We start from the raw sequence: 13720 nt of genomic DNA on the forward strand, positions 1-13720 counted from the left end.
TTTCCTTTAATACTCACAATGACCTATGAAATATATTATCCTCATTTTATAGTGGTAGTCTCAAAAAATTGGGGAAATTGCCCAAAGTCCAAAGCCAGTAAATAATAAATTCCTAATTCATTTTTAAAAAGATTCATTTATTTATTCATGAGACATTTATTTATTCATGAGAGAGGGGGGCAAGAGGGAGAAGCAGGCTCCTCGCAGGGAGTCCGATGTAGGACTTGATCCTGGATCCTGGGATCATGACCTGAGCCAAAGGCAGATGCCCAACCACTGAGCCACCCAGGCATCCCACAAATCCCTAATTCATACCAGAACTACTTGACCCCAAAGGACTATTCTCTGAACTACTTCAGAGCTTCTCTGATAAATAGTAACAAAAAGATGGAAGTAATTTGCAAATAATTTTAAACAAATACAATACCAGTTCCTGCAAGCACTAAATTATATTTGACAACTCAATACTACAACTGGTCTTTATTTGCCAAACAGGAGTCACAGTTAATGGAAAGTTTCTTTTGTTAACTCTGTTAGATCTAGTTTAAAAGCTGGATCTGGGAACCATCTCTTACCTGTGTTGCCATCTCCACTCTCCATAGATGGTTTACTGGTTTCTGACGGATTGTTCATTCTCGAGTCTGCAATGAAAATCAGAGGTGAAAAAACAAAATCAGAGGTGAATGAAGCTTTTCAAAAATTGGAGATGTGGTTAGGGAGGGAAAATTGTGGCAAAGGACAGGTTTAAGAATATTGACTGTTACAGTCCTACAGTTCAAAGAGAGGGTCAAGCTAAAACACTAGAAATTGTAATAAAAGTTTATCTGAAAGAAATTCAGGATTCCCTTAACCCTGAAGTGATCCACAAATAAATTGTCTTTCCAAAGAATTTTAATGTTCTTCTAACAAAGATAACTGAAATCTAACCTGAAAAAATTATACTAGAGTCTAACATGTAAATGGAGTAAATGTCGTATGAATCATAAAATACTTTACAGAAATAAAGCTAGGCCGAGCACCCTACAAAGTAAAACATGTTATTCTCTCTCTTTTAAAAAAATATTTTATTTATTTATTCATGAGAGACACAGAGAGAGGAGCAGAGACATAGGCAGAGAAGCAGACTCCCCATAGGGAGCCTGATGCAGAATTCGATTCCAGGACCCCGGGATCATGCCCTCAGCCAAAGGCAGATGCTCAACCACTGAACCACTTAGGTGTCCCTAAAACACATTATTCTCAAATAAAGTTTATTTTTCCATAAGCAAAGGTATTTCTTAATTACAACCAAAATCTTCATAACAAATTGGACAGTAACTCAACCTAACAGAATAATAAGAAAGCATGTCTAAGAAAAAAAAAAAAACTCCTTATTTACTCCCTGCCCAGACAAACTAACCATGTGTCAAAATAAGAATATGTCAAATTCGTATCTCAATCATAAACCAGAACAAGAAGTTGTACCATAAGGCATAACAGATACATCTAATAATTTCAAAATTGAACCACAACCACACACACCTAAAAATATCACCTATCTGATCAATATCCCATATGAACCTCCAGACATTATCTCCTTAATGAAGCACTATTAGTTATCCCAGAGGATATACAAGAGATAAGAACAAGTCTGCTTTTCTTCCAACTTTTTAATAGGGTAAAACCCAAATACACATTTAATATATACCTCATTCTATTCTACTGTAAACCCAAACTTAACATATTTAGATTCAAGTTGACTATAAAGCAAGTTCTCCCTTTTCTCCTATTGGGTTAAAAACCATTTAACTATAATTATTAGTTGAGACTAAATAGATTATTTGCTTTTTTTTTTCACTGAAGAGTACATTTTGCCATCTGCTTCAATGTTTAAGTAGGAAATCACAATCATGAGAAGTCCCACCCATGCTGTCCATGGTTGCTTTACATAAATGTGTAAGTGATGAGAGAGAATCAAAAGTCCTCCTCCCATAAATTTCATTTCCAACCTGGAAGCTGTGTAATAGCTTTTCTAATTTTTTTTTAAAAGTTTGTCTTATGGTCTTAGGCAGTTCTATCATATCTTTGGTTTGTTCTTCAGATGTTCAAAGGGTTCAAATTCGTTTTTCTGTGGTCATAAATGAGAGTAGTTCTACAACTTCCGTGCCCCTACTGTACAGAAAAATTTAAATGTCACTGGAAGCATACTAAGGTTTGAAAGGAACAGGTGTACAACTTAGTGAAAATCAGCTTTCTGAATGACTTAACCAAATCTTATGAATGTCAGCAAAGATCACAACAAATGTTAATATACCATTAAACATACATTCTGCTCATTACTGCCTTCAGAATGTATGTTAAAAGAAGTGGCAAAAATATGAACCAGTTATTATTCATAAAAACAGTTTTTCCACATATCTTTTACACAGAGAAGTAGGAATAATTCTTAACAAGTCATGAGCTTGTCCTTGTGCAATTCATATCCTAATTTCCACACATCTAAATTAAAAATTATGTCACAGGTATTGTGTGAATCTTCTAAGCATTTTCTATTGAATTGTCAAGAACTTAAGACATGTAACAAAAGTACTTCACACATACATACACATGTAAATACATCAAAATTCTGACTAACTGTACAACAGTGTGAAGACTATTCAAATGACACTGTTAATTACAAATAAGAGATACAATTTCTCATTCTAAAATATAATGCAAAAGTATTTCAAAAAGATATTTTTTCTTTCCTTTCTTGACTTTCCAACTTAATAGATGTAAAAGAGTAAATACAAGTAAGTTCTTTTTTGATATTTAAGCTTTTTCTCTCTGTGGGCACAGTGAGCTGACTGTATAAGAATATAATACACAGTCTACAAATTACTTTCGGATTGAATTCTTGACACCAGTTTGTTGCTTTAATCATAGTTTTTATTGTGCTATACAAATATTACTACTGCCTTGAGTTTAGGCCATTCTTTCTTCCTAAGAATGTAAACATTTTCTGAACTATCATTTAATTTTATCCTTAGCAACTGTGAAGGAGATTGGGGATGGGGGTCAAGCCACAAATTTTCAAGTGAGAAAAATGACATAGGAAAAAAAAAAAACACTTGCAAAGGTTTTTAACCTAAAGTTTATATCATCGGACTCTCCAGGTAACCAGAGTGACCTAAAGAGGTTTCAAGAATTTTGCATACAAAACAGACAAATCTCAACACAAAATAGGGCCACCATGAGCCACAATGTGTCTCAATCTATTTTAAATCTCAGTTACCAAAGACAGTTTATATAATCAAGCCTCACACTCCCTTCCCTAAAAGGTTTGCTGTTCTATAGAGAAAACTCTAAAAATAGGCTTTCCAGCACTTAAAATTGTTTTCTCAAGAACAGAAGTTGATTTTTTTTTTTAAATAAAAAAGGCTAATATCAGCCAAATTTTGGAAACTTGGTGGTTTCTCAAATCTGGAAACTGATCAACAGTCCTATTGCAGTACCACTGCAATTACCCTCTGCATTAGTATTTATGGGAGCCATTCTGCACTATGGCTCCATCTTATTTTTCACTATGCACTTTTGGTTTTTATAGAAGACATTCACATTAGGTATGCAAAACATTTTTATTAATATGTCACATTATTTAGGTATACTTTATACCAGTTTTAGATTTTGAGTGTTTTTTAGAACTATATGAAATGCTCCCAATAGATATTTCCAAAAAGCAAAAATGTACTCTGTTTAAGTTGAATTCCAAATCTACACTATGTACTGAAAATGTCTTCTGAACCAGAAGAGCTAGTGATAGGGAGGGACCTACTGCAAATTCAAGTATGCTCGTGCCTTGCAAATGCTTTCTTCCTTCTCTGCTCAATCCACCTCTCCCCCTCCCCCGAGTTGGTTGCATATGCGATTAAGTATTTATGCATAGTCAACCCCACACGCGCTATTTCCATATTAAAGCTTATAAGAAAGAACTGTGCTGGTACCCACCTAGAACATAGTCACTGCAGTCCAGCATTGCTGTGAAATCTTCTAGAGGTTCCCACAGTCCAGAGCAAGGAAGAAACAGGTAGCAGTTTGGGGTGGGGGAAAGAAGGTACTACTATTTCTAATAAATCTACACTATGTTCTTAAGAGAACAAGGGTGGGAGGTGGAAAGTGGATTGGGGGAGAAGCAAAATACAACTTCAGTTACACCATAGCAATCTTCAACTGAATAAGGAAACTTCAGTTGCTCAGAGGAGTTTTAGTCTCTCCTACCAGCTAGGACTGACATTGTCAAGGCAACTGAAGCATGAAAAGTTCCCCTTTTTGTAATAAAATAGAAACAAAGATTGCAGCTGGCAGTTTCCATAATGAAGCTTAATCAGTATGCGTGTGATTAGGGCCTTATGCAAATCTCTCCTCGTTAGCACAGCAGCCAGCACTTTGAAGTCCACGAACAATTCATTTACAGAACACACTGAAAGCACTCCCTGCATAATTTAAATCATTGCATAAATATTTATCAGTCCATTTGCATATTAATTGGCAGTGCATGAAGGGAAAAATTATCTCCTGAGTGCCAGCATAATAATTAGGAGGATAAAATGAGATTTCTTCCAATGGCCTGGCTTCTCGGACCTAACTTGAGATAGTACCGGGGGAGAAGGGAGAGACAGGAGACAGAGTTCTGTTAAAATGGCACTGAAATGACACGTACAAATTAGAAACAACTCTACAGACTTAAGCACCTTTAATCTTATTCCTGCTGGCAACAATGACTTCAGTAATAAGAGGATTTGCAAAAAGCTTTCTACACAATCCAAATAATCCCAAGGAAACAATTAGCAAGGTAGAAGCAGAACATAGGGCTGTCAAGATGGTGCTAGCCTACTGATAGGGAATTTTCCAAATATTAACATACACTAGGGAAAGTCTTACTTTAAAACAAGGCAACAATATAAATCCAGAAGCAGTGGAAGAGCTATAAAATTATTTTCAAGAGTATGGAAATTCATCATCGATAAATCTTTTTATACTACCAAATCAACAGAATAGATTAGTTGAATGCCATATATTATGCAGTATTCTTCCCCCATCAAAATCAATCTAAAGTATGAAGGCACTTTGTTCTTTACAATATCATTAAAAAAATGGGTCAAATAAATTATGGACTTAGTATTTTCAAGTAAAGTTCATCTAATGTACATGAATACATATATGTATACTCTTTATATATATAGATATTTATACTCTTTACTAAAGAATGTATCTGTTCAATTTAAAGTGAATTTACAAGGTAAAAATATCAGCCCAAAACTTTTTAGGCATGATATGACATGATATGATACGACATTCTACTGTAAACACCATAGACAACTTGGGAGAAAATTTATAAAAATCTCATGAAGTAAGAAAAAAAAAATCTCATGAAGTAGGTATTACTACTTTGTTAAAAAAATAAATAAATAAAAGGAAACTGAGGCACAGTGAGCAGCAAGCTAAAGCATTTTAACCAATATTACACTAATAATCTGGAGTCAGGATTTAAAATCGGATTTTACTGACATCAAAATCTGAGCTCTTGGCTATTATCACACATTGTGGCCAAGTTATATACTTATGGAAGGAGAAGGCACTGGGGGCTGAAATAAGGTAGCAGATTAAAATAGCTTGTTGTCAGTGTAGTGAAGACACTAATAGTTGGTGACAAAGATTTTGTGGTTTTTTTTAAAGATTTTATTTATTTATTCATGAGAGACAGAGAGAGAGAGGCAGAGACACAGGCAGAGGGCGAAGCAGCTCCATCACGCCCCAGGCTGAAGGCAGGTGCTAAACCACTGAGCCACCCATGCTGCCCAGATTTTGTCTTTAAAAGTCAAGTCTGTACAGATACACAGAAGAGTGCACTAGAATTGAAGAGAGTTCTCCAGGGTATTATCCCATTAATAACTGTTTTTATTTAAAACTAGTCTTCAAACATGCCAAATGTCTGATTTTTAAAAATATGTATGTACTTTTTTCCAACGTTAAGGGTGAAATTAAATTCAACATGCATATGTAGAAATGAAAGACAAGACTTCTATCATGGACCTTTAAAAAGATTTCTTTACAAGTCAATAAATTATGCAGGAACAGAACCAAAAACTTCTCAACTTTTAGATAAGCACTCTATTTATATTGCTAGCTTTTCTGTTTTGTAGAAGCACAAAATCCTTGAGGAGAGGGTTGAGGGGAGAAACTGAACACTGTCACTTCACTTAGTCCCAGTGAGACCAAGTTCCTTCCCGTTTTGAACCCTGATTTTCTCATCTGTAAAATGGTAATATCTATTCATGAGGTTGCCCTGAGGATAAATGTGCCTGTGCCTCTCAGACTAGATCATGGAGTGGAGCATGATGCAGCTGTACCTGGGGACAGGACAAACATGCTACATCTTTTAAGAGCACCAATTTTATCCAGTAATAATTCACAACACTTTGTAGTAAAACAATCAAGACTATATTATACAACGAAATATAAAATTCAAATGAGGTTCGAATGCATTGGACTATACAAGTGCTATTGGTGAGAAAGTATTAGAAGAAATGATGAATGTGACTGGAAAATAGTAGCTATCAATATGTTTCTTTCCCTCCTCTTTTGTCTTCATAAAATTTTACATTTACTGCCTGTGCTTATTATAGACACAGAGTATAGTATCTATACTATCTATACTATAATTATAGACACAGAGTATAGTATCTATACTATCTATACTATAATTATAGACACAGAGTATAGTATCTATACTATCTATACTATAATTGTATAGTTACAATCTTTGCAACTTACCATCTACTTTTTATGCTATTTGCATCAACACCTCTAAACTATCTTTCTTATACCAATTTGGTCTTTCATAAATCAGCTAAGTGTGATCTGAAGCTGCAGCCAGATAATTACTGCCAACTAAGTGTTTGCCGGAAGGTACCTCGCAGGGATAGGACCTTGGCAGTGTAAAAACCTACTCCCTTGAGCCAAGAGTCCCACGGGCCTCGGCATAGCAGGGGGCCTATAGCTCCCCATCATAGAGGCTGTTCTCCCAAGAGGGAACCTTGTCCCCTCTACTGCAAAAGTCATTATCTTCACCCCAGGAACAGGAAGAGGGGGCAAAAGAAGGCCGATGCTGAAATGCAGGTATCCAGGGTGACAGGAAGCCTCACCCATGCTGTGGACTTGATTACAACAGGGATGGCAAGAAAACTCCCACTCACCACCCTTGATGCAGGTACTCTCCACATTCTAAAAGGCAGGTTTAAATACGAGAAGGTTGTCTAAGCCTCTATAGATGGATTAGGGGAGAATGGCTGCCATCTATTTCTCCCCTGGACTCCCTCAACATGGCAAAGTTAGATCCAAAAGAAGGGAACAGACAGCTTTCCCCACAAAGCTCAAGTGTTCACTTTATATGGTCCTCTGTCTGAAATATCAGATTAAAACTTAACCTAAAAAGAATACCCTTTAAAAAAAAAAGAAAATTTCTGTAAAGTTGGTAGAACTGTCATTCACATTTCAGCATAAATTAATCCAATTCAACTGCTTTCCTTTAACACCTCATTTAGGAGTTGATTAGTATGGTAATAATTGTTCCCACTGGAAAAAGGCCAGTAAATACTCTTATAAAGTAAATGCTGTTTAGCTGACCTGGACTCAGGGGATAGGGGTGGGAGCACAGGGTTCATAGAAAGTAGAAAATAGTAAATAGTAGCATATGGAAGGATAAAAAGGAGCTGCAAGACAAAGTTAAAATTCACGTACTTCAAAATTATGCTTAAAACTGAGTTGTTTTATAATTTTAATTATTATTTTAGTAATTTCTACATCCACTGTGAGGTTTGAACTCAATGATCCTGAGATTAAGAGTTGCATGCCCTTCCAACTGAGCCAGCCAGGCACCCCTGAGCCTTTTCTTTTAAAAGGGGGAAGGGGAAGAAATGATATTTGAGGATCCACAATTCATGGCTAACACCATCTGTATTAGAGTGACTTTTCACTCATGATCTTATGGGCTAGTCTAGGTCTCATTAGAAAGGCAACTGATGACAGTATCAACTCAATTACAAACTAGCTTTTTAAAATACATCTTTTGTATATGAGTGAACTGAGGTAGGCCTGTACTCTACCTACCTAAATTATCAAATTCCAACCTGGTCACATACCAGATGAACAGCCATTTGTACATGCTATCCTGGACTGCCTGTATACCTAGTCCAATGGATGGGAATGTACGACTCAGCAACTGTCCTCTTGGTAGGATTTTTCATCTCCTAGCTCCACTGCTTTCACTCCTAGGCAGTCTCAATTACACATCGATATCCTTTTTAATCATCACCTCTTTTCAAAATCTGCCACTACTTTAGTCTCCTTATTAGCTTCCTTCCAGAAAACAGTGACACTGTGTCAGCAGATGCTCAGTAATAAAAATGCTATTACCTCAAGAATTATAAATTGTTATCTTACCAAAAAAATTAATCCCAAAACTCCTCACCCACAGACAGCCTAAAATAATTTACTAATGCTCAAATACAAAAGATCATTCCGGGATATGGAAATTTCTTAGATCCAGAATCAAGTAATGAGTATTAGCACCAACACTATTCTTATGCACTGTATATCACAATATATGTGAATGATGCCCCCTAAGGTTGCAATATGAGGATTTCAGTGCTCAAGAAAAAAAAAAAAAAAAGATTTATGAAAACAGAATGTCTGCTATTTATAAAAAATCTTAGATGGCAAACACCAAGATAGAATTTATCATTCTGGCAAATAAGCACTGCCAAATAAGTGATCTAAAGGATAATTTTATTTCCTAAAAACCAAACTGAGGCCTAAAGAATGACTCTAGGTCACACGATTAAGTGACAGAGAAAGCAGGAGAAAAAGATGTAATGAGGAGGCATGAGATGAAAGTAAGTAAAATAAAATATATTAAAACTCTTACCCATAACATGGAGATTTGTAGTTGGTCAATTAAAAAGGTCAACTTAAAATAAATACTATACAACCATTATATACATACCTTAAATATTTCACGTTAACATAAAGTACATTAATATGTATTTAACAATCTTTTGATGGTAGACTTGCTTTAAAAATTTGAATCTACTAATTTCAGTGCCCTTTTTTGGGTAAATCATATCCTTTATACTTACTCTAGTATTTCTGTTTTCAATTTCTTAAGCTTTGTTTTTCAAGCTTTTCACAGTTTACATATATATTAAGAACATTAAAAACTCAAAAAAAATTCGTGAAATGATGCTCCTTTCTAGATGTAACGCAGTATGATTGTAATCTGGTATATCCTTATTTTTTTATTTTTTAAAGATTTTATTTATTTATTTAATCATGAAAGGGGGGGGGGGGCAGAGACACAGCCAGAGGGAGAAGCAGGCTCCATGCAGGGAGCCCATGTGGGACTCGATCAGGGACTGCAGGATTACGCCCTGGGCTGAAGGCGGCGCTAAACCGCTGCGCCACCGAGGCTGCCCTATCCTTGTTTTTTTAAAAAAAGGTTCCTGATTTCAACCTACGAAACTGACTTGATGACCCACAGATTGAAAAACTGCTTTAACGGTAAGACAAGGGGACACCTGGGTGGCACAGCAGTTGAGCACCTGCCTTCGGCTCAGGGTGTGATCCTGGAATCCGGGATCAAGCCCCACATCAGGCTCCCGGCAAGGACCCTGCTTCTCTCTCTCCCTAGGTCTCTGCCACTGTGTGTGTGTGTGTGTGTGTGTGTGTGTGTGTGTGTGTCTCCCTCTCATGAATTAATAAATAAAATCTTAAAAAAAAAAAATGCAAGGGGCAGCCCAGGTGGCTCAGCCGTTTAGCGCCGCCTTCAGCCTAGGGGCGTGATCCTTGAGACCCGCGATCCAGTCAGGCTCCTAGCATGGAGCCTGCTTCTCCTTCTGCCTATGTCTCTGCCTCTCTCTCTCTCTCTCTCTCTCTCTCTCTGTCTTTCATGAATAAATAAAATCTTTAAAAAAATGCAAGAACTTAACAAGTCAAGCACTCTGGGTACAGAATCTTTTTCTTTCTTTTTTAAAGAATAATTAATTTATCTCTAATATTTTACAGCTCTTTTCATATCTAATTCAGCAGTATTTTTAGTCATTACCTTTTATCTATTCTTTTCAAAACATTCAACTTAAGTTTTCACAGAAACATCATCTCTTCTGTTTTCCTTAGCTTATATAATGATTTAAATCATGTAACTAAAATAAGTACCACCAGTTGGAACAGGCTTGGGAACACAAACAAGTCATGATCCTGTTGATCATACCATTTGACTAGTTGCAGCAGAAATGCAGAGACATACTGAAAAGTGTATTCAACATGCTGAAGGGCATCACGGTGTGTTTTAAGCAGAAATCCTCAAGGCAGCAGTTAATCTAATGAGTCATTTATTTAGTGTTAGTTTGTTAAGAAAGCTATCACAGCAGATAGTATGCAGTGGCTGGTGCTTCTGCTCTTTTCCTTAATTTCTGCCAACATACGTTACTACAGTCATGTACGTAGCTCATCTATTGCTCAATCGAACACGTTGGCATCCTTTAGGAAACATATCATTACAGAACCCAATCCTGAATTTCTTAGTTGTGAAGTTTAAATTTCGCATAGCTCTACCAAAGTTTTACCATCATATTACATGTACCTGTCTAGCCTTCCTTATCATCCTGTTTATTTCTATAACTGTCTTTTCTTTGTTCTAGTTTAAAGAGTTTTTGCAAAGTCATTGATTTCATGCATGAGCACATTCAACAAATATTTACTAGGTGCTGCCAGGCAGTGGGATAGGAATTGAGGATACACTGCTGAGCCACAGAAAGCTTACAACTGAATAGAAAGAAATATTAAGCAATCATCCAAAAACACAATCATCAAGTATGAAAATTCCATGGAGTAAAAGAATAGGTGACTACACAGCTTTAACACAAGCCTATAATTTGTCTTGACATCTTTGGCTAAAATTAGAGTTCTCCTACTTTAACAACTGCATTGTGACTTTTTCTCTGATTCCATTTCTTAAACCCATGAAATACAGGCTTTTATTTTATTATTATTTTTTGAAACCATATGCTACTTTAATGATTCCCATCCATCCCTTTTGAAGTATTAGGTTTCATGTATGATATTGGGGATTTGTGTCTTCTCTATGTCTCTTACTCTCAGGTTTCATAAATTTGTGTGAAAATACAAGGGTAACAAGTATCTCAGAGTCTATGTGAGATATAAAATTTATGTTTTTATTTTTATTTTTTAAAGATTTTATTTATTTATTCATGAGAGACACAGAAAGAGAGAGGCACAGACATTGGCAGAGAGAGAAGAAACAGGCTCCATGCAGGAGCCCAATGCGGGACTCAATCCCAGAATTCCAGGACCACGTCCTGAGCTGAAGGCAGACACGCTCAACAGCTGAGCCACCCAGGCATCCCAGAGATAAAAAATTTAAAGACACATTCCTCTACTCAACTAATTAAAATGTTCTTTTGACTAACTGGATGTTACTCATATGCTTTAATAGTATCAACGGTATAGTAGCACCATTCCATTAACATTTACCGATTCCCAATCTAAAATATCTTTCCCTCCCCAAATCAACTCATGAAAAAAGTCTATCCATCCTATAAAACAGGTTCAAAAGCTATGACCTCAGATCTTCCTTTATTCCTCTCCTTGTCAGGTAACTATTTCTCTGAAATCCTATAGCAATGACAATCTCTCTTTTGTTTGAAATAGTTAGAAATTCCTAAGAATTTGTAAAGACTTTACCCAGTTTCCACACTAGTTACATCTTACAATATGCCATCAAATCCAGGCAAATGACATTGGTATAAAAGGTATGTATAGTTCTATGTCATTTTATTGTCACATGAATAAGTAGATCACATAACCACCATTCAAAATACAGAACTATTTCATCACAAAGAATTCCTTCCTGCTATCCCATTATAAGCATATTCATTCCTCCCCTTCCGGCTATTCTGAATCCTTGACAACCACTAATCTGTCATTCATCTTTATAATTTTGTCATTTTGAGAATATGATACAAATGGAATCATAGAGTATACAACCATTTCAGATTGGCATAATTTTATTCAACATAATACCCTTAAGATCTAATCAAGTTGTCCCGTGTATCAACAGTTCATTTCTATTTACTGCTGAACAGAATGTTCCATAGTATGGATGTACCATAATTTGTTTATTCACCCATTGAAAGAGTTTTCAGTTGTTCCCAGTTTTGAGTTATTACCAAAAAAAAGGTGCTACGAACATTCACATTTGGGATGTACATTGGATCACAAGCTCCACACAGGGAAAAAAATACTTGCAAAGGACATGTCTGGTAAATGACTTTCATCTATAATATGTAAAGCATATTCATGTATATCTTTTTATGTGGGCATATTTTTATTTCTCTGGGATAAATGCACAGAAGTGATATTGCTGGGCCACATGGTAAGTGTATATTTAGTTTCTAATGAAATTTCCATATATTTTCCAGAATGGCTGTACCATTTTAGATTCCCACAATCTATGAGAGATCCGGTTTCTCCAAATCTACATCAGCATTTGGTACTGTCATTATTTTTCATGGTAGCTGTTCTAACATGTAGTGACATCTCAAGTGGTCTCAATCTGCATTTCCCTAATGGCTAGTAATATGGAATGTATTTTCATATGCTTAATTTACCATTAGTATATCCTCTTCAGTGACATGTCTATTTCATTCTTTTGGATTTTCCTAAAAATCCATAATATCCCTTCTGGACTATTTACATTTTTAGGACTGAGTTTCATTGTGTGTGTGTGTGTGGGGGGGGGGGTTGAGTACAGCTGACACATGTTACATCAGTTTCAGGAATATAACAGTGATTCAACAATGTTATGCTATGCTCACCACAAGTGTATCTATCATCTGTCATCATTCAATGCTAATACAATACCATTGATTATATTCCTTATGCTGTGTCTTTTATTCCTGTGATTTGTTCAATTCCATAACTGGAAGCCTGTTATCTCCCGTTCCCCTTTCCCCATTTTTGTCTATTCCCCCAACCCCTCCCCACTGGCAACCATCAGTTTGTTCCTGTATTTACAGATCTGATTCCACTTTTTGTTTGTTTATTCATTTGTTTCTTAGATTCCACATGTAAGTGAAATCATATGGTATCTTTCTCTGTCTGGCTTATTTCACTTAGCATAATACCTTCTAGGTCCGTCCATGTTTTCACAAGTGGCAAGATCTCATCCTTTTTTTATGGCTGGTTTTGATAAAGTCTAGTTTATCAATTTTTTTTCAATTTTTTTTTCTTTTGTAGGCTGTATTTCTGGTATCATGTTTTTGTTTTTAATTTTATTTTTAAGTTATCTCTACTCCCAACATGGGGTTTGAACTCACAACCCCAAGATCAAGAGTTGCATGCTCCACTGGTTGAAACAGCTAGCTGCCCCTCTGGTGTCATGTTTCTTTTCTTTTCTTTTCTTTTCTTTTCTTTTCTTTTCTTTTCTTTTCTTTTCTTTTCTTTTCTTTTCTCTTCTCTTCTCTTCTCTTTTCTTTCTCTCTCTCTCTTTCTTTCTTTCAGACTTTATTTATTTACTCATGAGAGACACACAGAGAAAGGCAGAGACATAGGCAGAGGGAGAAGCAGGCTTCATGCAGGGAGCCCAAAGTGTGGGCCTGGAACTCCAGGATCAGGCCCCCAGCCA

General features: G+C 36.0%; 1 protein-coding gene across 6 annotated transcripts in view; it reads right to left on the minus strand.

The window, feature by feature from the left end:
- POU2F1 (POU class 2 homeobox 1) overlaps positions 1–13720 on the minus strand; it is a 187918-nt gene that overhangs the window by 83984 nt on the left and 90214 nt on the right. For 5 of the 6 annotated variants that reach the window (XR_007411938.1, XR_003129217.3, XM_025430481.3 and 2 more), the window contains one exon: positions 576–641. Coding sequence is in view for 4 of the 6 variants with exons in the window: in XM_025430481.3 (XP_025286266.1) it covers positions 576–641 (66 nt within the window). In the remaining 2 variants the exon portion in view is untranslated. Of the gene's footprint in view, positions 1–575; positions 642–3966; positions 4600–13720 lie in introns of those variants that run through there. The other variant, XM_025430482.3, reaches the window with a different exon arrangement.

Source organism: Canis lupus, chromosome 7 (genome assembly GCF_003254725.2).
Source record: "Canis lupus dingo isolate Sandy chromosome 7, ASM325472v2, whole genome shotgun sequence".
Lineage (NCBI taxonomy): Eukaryota > Metazoa > Chordata > Mammalia > Carnivora > Canidae > Canis > Canis lupus.